This window comes from Malurus melanocephalus, unplaced genomic scaffold (assembly GCF_030028575.1).
Source record: "Malurus melanocephalus ecotype Western Australia unplaced genomic scaffold, MMel_1.1 scaffold_131, whole genome shotgun sequence".
Taxonomy (NCBI): Eukaryota; Metazoa; Chordata; class Aves; order Passeriformes; family Maluridae; genus Malurus; species Malurus melanocephalus.
Window position 1 is genome coordinate 844080 of NW_026623363.1, and position 2515 is coordinate 846594.

Consider the following 2515-nt stretch of genomic DNA (forward strand, 5'->3'; position numbering starts at 1 on the left):
GTCAATGCAGAGTGTGTTTTGCTGGAAGATGGTGCTATGTGCCAGTGTTTGAAAGGATTTACCAGGAAGGGGAAATCATGCTATGGTAATAAAAACCATTATTATAACTTCTGAAAAAATGTAGATTGGGGGTGGGGAGGAAGAGAATCTGTCTGCTTTCACATTGGCAGCTCTGCTGTGAGAGCCATCAGAGAAAGGTCACTAGCAKGAAAGGGATGATGAGCAGAGAGCATGTGAGATGAAATGGCTAATTGTCACATGCCTTTTTTCCCCTGAGTCATGACTGTTAATTCTATTAATATTAACAAGCAATAACAGGGTTAACAAAAGTATAATTTTTTTTGGTAAAAATTGACTAATTATAAAAGCTCGGTTCGTAGACAGGATAGCTGATGTATAATTTAGACATATTGAAGAATTATATTAAGGAATTTCTTCAAAATTAGCATTCCTGATGTAATGTTTATATAAAAGTGCTGCTCTAGTTTCTTTCTAGCACTAGAAAAATACTCTAACAGTCCTGCAAAACATTGCTCAAGGTGGTCTTTAAATTTTTTTCTTGTTTACAACATAAATGGAAGAATGTTTTTTGTCTCATAAAGGTCAAGAGAGGAAGAAGTTAGAAGCAGAAAAAATACCATTTGGTGGCTAGGCATGAAGACTCAGAAGAATCTGTGTTGCTGTAGAAAGGGAAAAAATTGTAAGCTGAAATGGGCATATATTTTTTTTTACTGTAGTGGGTTTTTTTAAGCCTATGTGTTCTTTCTCAAAACAAAGCTTCTCAATGATCTTAGAGGTMTTTTCCAAGACCTTTAATGATCYTATAATATAAAGCCTTGTTTTGAATCAGATAATTTCCTCTGAACAGGTTGTTTTTGAGCCGATGGTATTTGTGATGTCCGGTTGCCAGTACCTGGTTGGTTCTCTTGGATTTTAGAACACCGCCATCAAATTTCCTACCAAAAAAAAATCACCCAGTCCTTCTCTTCCCATTTGCTTCAGATGCACAAAAGCCAAGTGGCAGCCCATTCTGAGGGAGATTCATGGTGCAGATGTTTCTGTTTACTCACTGATGTGCAGTTTTCATGACCTGTGTGTGCTGTCCCTGGTTTTGTTCACAGATGTTGATGAGTGTGCTGCGAACATGGACCGCTGTGATCGAAACGTGTCAGGCTGCATCAACACGGAAGGCGGCTACGTCTGCAAATGCCTGGAAGGCTACACTGGAGATGGACTCCATTGCTATGGTATGGGCACGTGTGGGGGCTTTGCTGGGCCTGGAAGGCTGGGGCATTTCTGCCTTTTTATTTCTTTCCTCCCTGTTTGAAGTGTGGTAACCTCAGCAACTGATCAATATGCAAAGCCTGTAGTTGCCAGTGAATGTCTCTCCTTGGTGTTTGCACTCTTTTTAGTAGCTGTGGAAGGAGAGAGAGGAAGAGWGAAGGGGAGGAGGGAAGTGGAGGTGAAGCAGTAGGGCTTTATTGGAAATCGTTGCCATGAATATAAACGAAAGCAGGTATTGAGTGTGTCATAATACTCATCAAATAATTCCGGGTCTGTTTAATAGGCATGAGGTTCAAGGTGTGACACTGACAACTTGAGTACATTCAGAGTCTTGTTAATAATCAGACCCACTGATTTTCCCATCCAGCTCTAATGCCAGGTCTTTAGTTCATTCCCTACGTCTCTTAAATTCTTAATCCATTTTAGTGGTAAATATGAACAGGAAGCTTTTTCTCTCCAGTATTTGACTAGCACACAGTTTGTTCAGAGCTTCATGAGAGTCTTGGCTCCTCTTTTGTCCTCTTCCCTTTTTTCCTTTATAACCTAATTCAAAGCCCATTAAACTTGAACCAGTTCTTACATAGTATTTACTGGACWTTGGTTCTTCAGTGCTGATTAGGGTGACTGAAAATTTAAGAACAATATCATTTTTATGGGCAGATTGTGAAAAGTATCAGAGGCAGAAGAATCAAGAAGACTTTTGCYKACAGCGGTCAGAGCTCRTATCTTTGTGGGTGTTTGGATGTGYGTATGGAAGTGTGMACAGAAATGCCAAGGTTTCCTTGCTGTCCTMGTACCACCTAGAAGGCAAATCCCCATGAAGTCCTGGCCTTTTCCTGTCTTTYTTACCACCATGCTGTGGTATATTGTTCAGGACATAGAACCTTCCACTGCTACTGAAAAGCAGTCTATTTTCTCCCTGAAGTCTTGAAGTACAGAAAATAGATTCACAGSATTTTATAAAAGATGCAGTATTATTTTGATGTAAACACAGCTGAAACTAATTTTGTGTTTGATGGCTTGAAATGGGCTATGAAAACCAGAAACTGGTAAGGGATTTTGTGCTTCAGCTGTAGGCACCTGCAAGGTGTCCAGGAATGTGATGCTATGACCAGTGATAACATGCAATGGGTTAAATGTTGTGAATGTTGTGTTGGTGAAATCACATTTCTTGAAATATGCTGCAGCAGTTGTAGTCCCTTTTTTTTTTGTTTGTTTGTTTGTATTTTTT

At 39.7% G+C, this 2515-nt stretch overlaps 1 protein-coding gene across 1 annotated transcript in view; it reads left to right on the forward strand.

The window, feature by feature from the left end:
- EGF (epidermal growth factor) overlaps positions 1–2515 on the forward strand; it is a 57304-nt gene that overhangs the window by 38959 nt on the left and 15830 nt on the right. The window contains exons 18-19 of the mRNA XM_057370729.1: positions 1–85; positions 1122–1247. The exon at positions 1–85 is cut by the window's left edge and continues 27 nt beyond it. Of these exons, the coding sequence (XP_057226712.1) occupies positions 1–85; positions 1122–1247 (211 nt within the window). The remainder of the gene's footprint in view (positions 86–1121; positions 1248–2515) is intronic.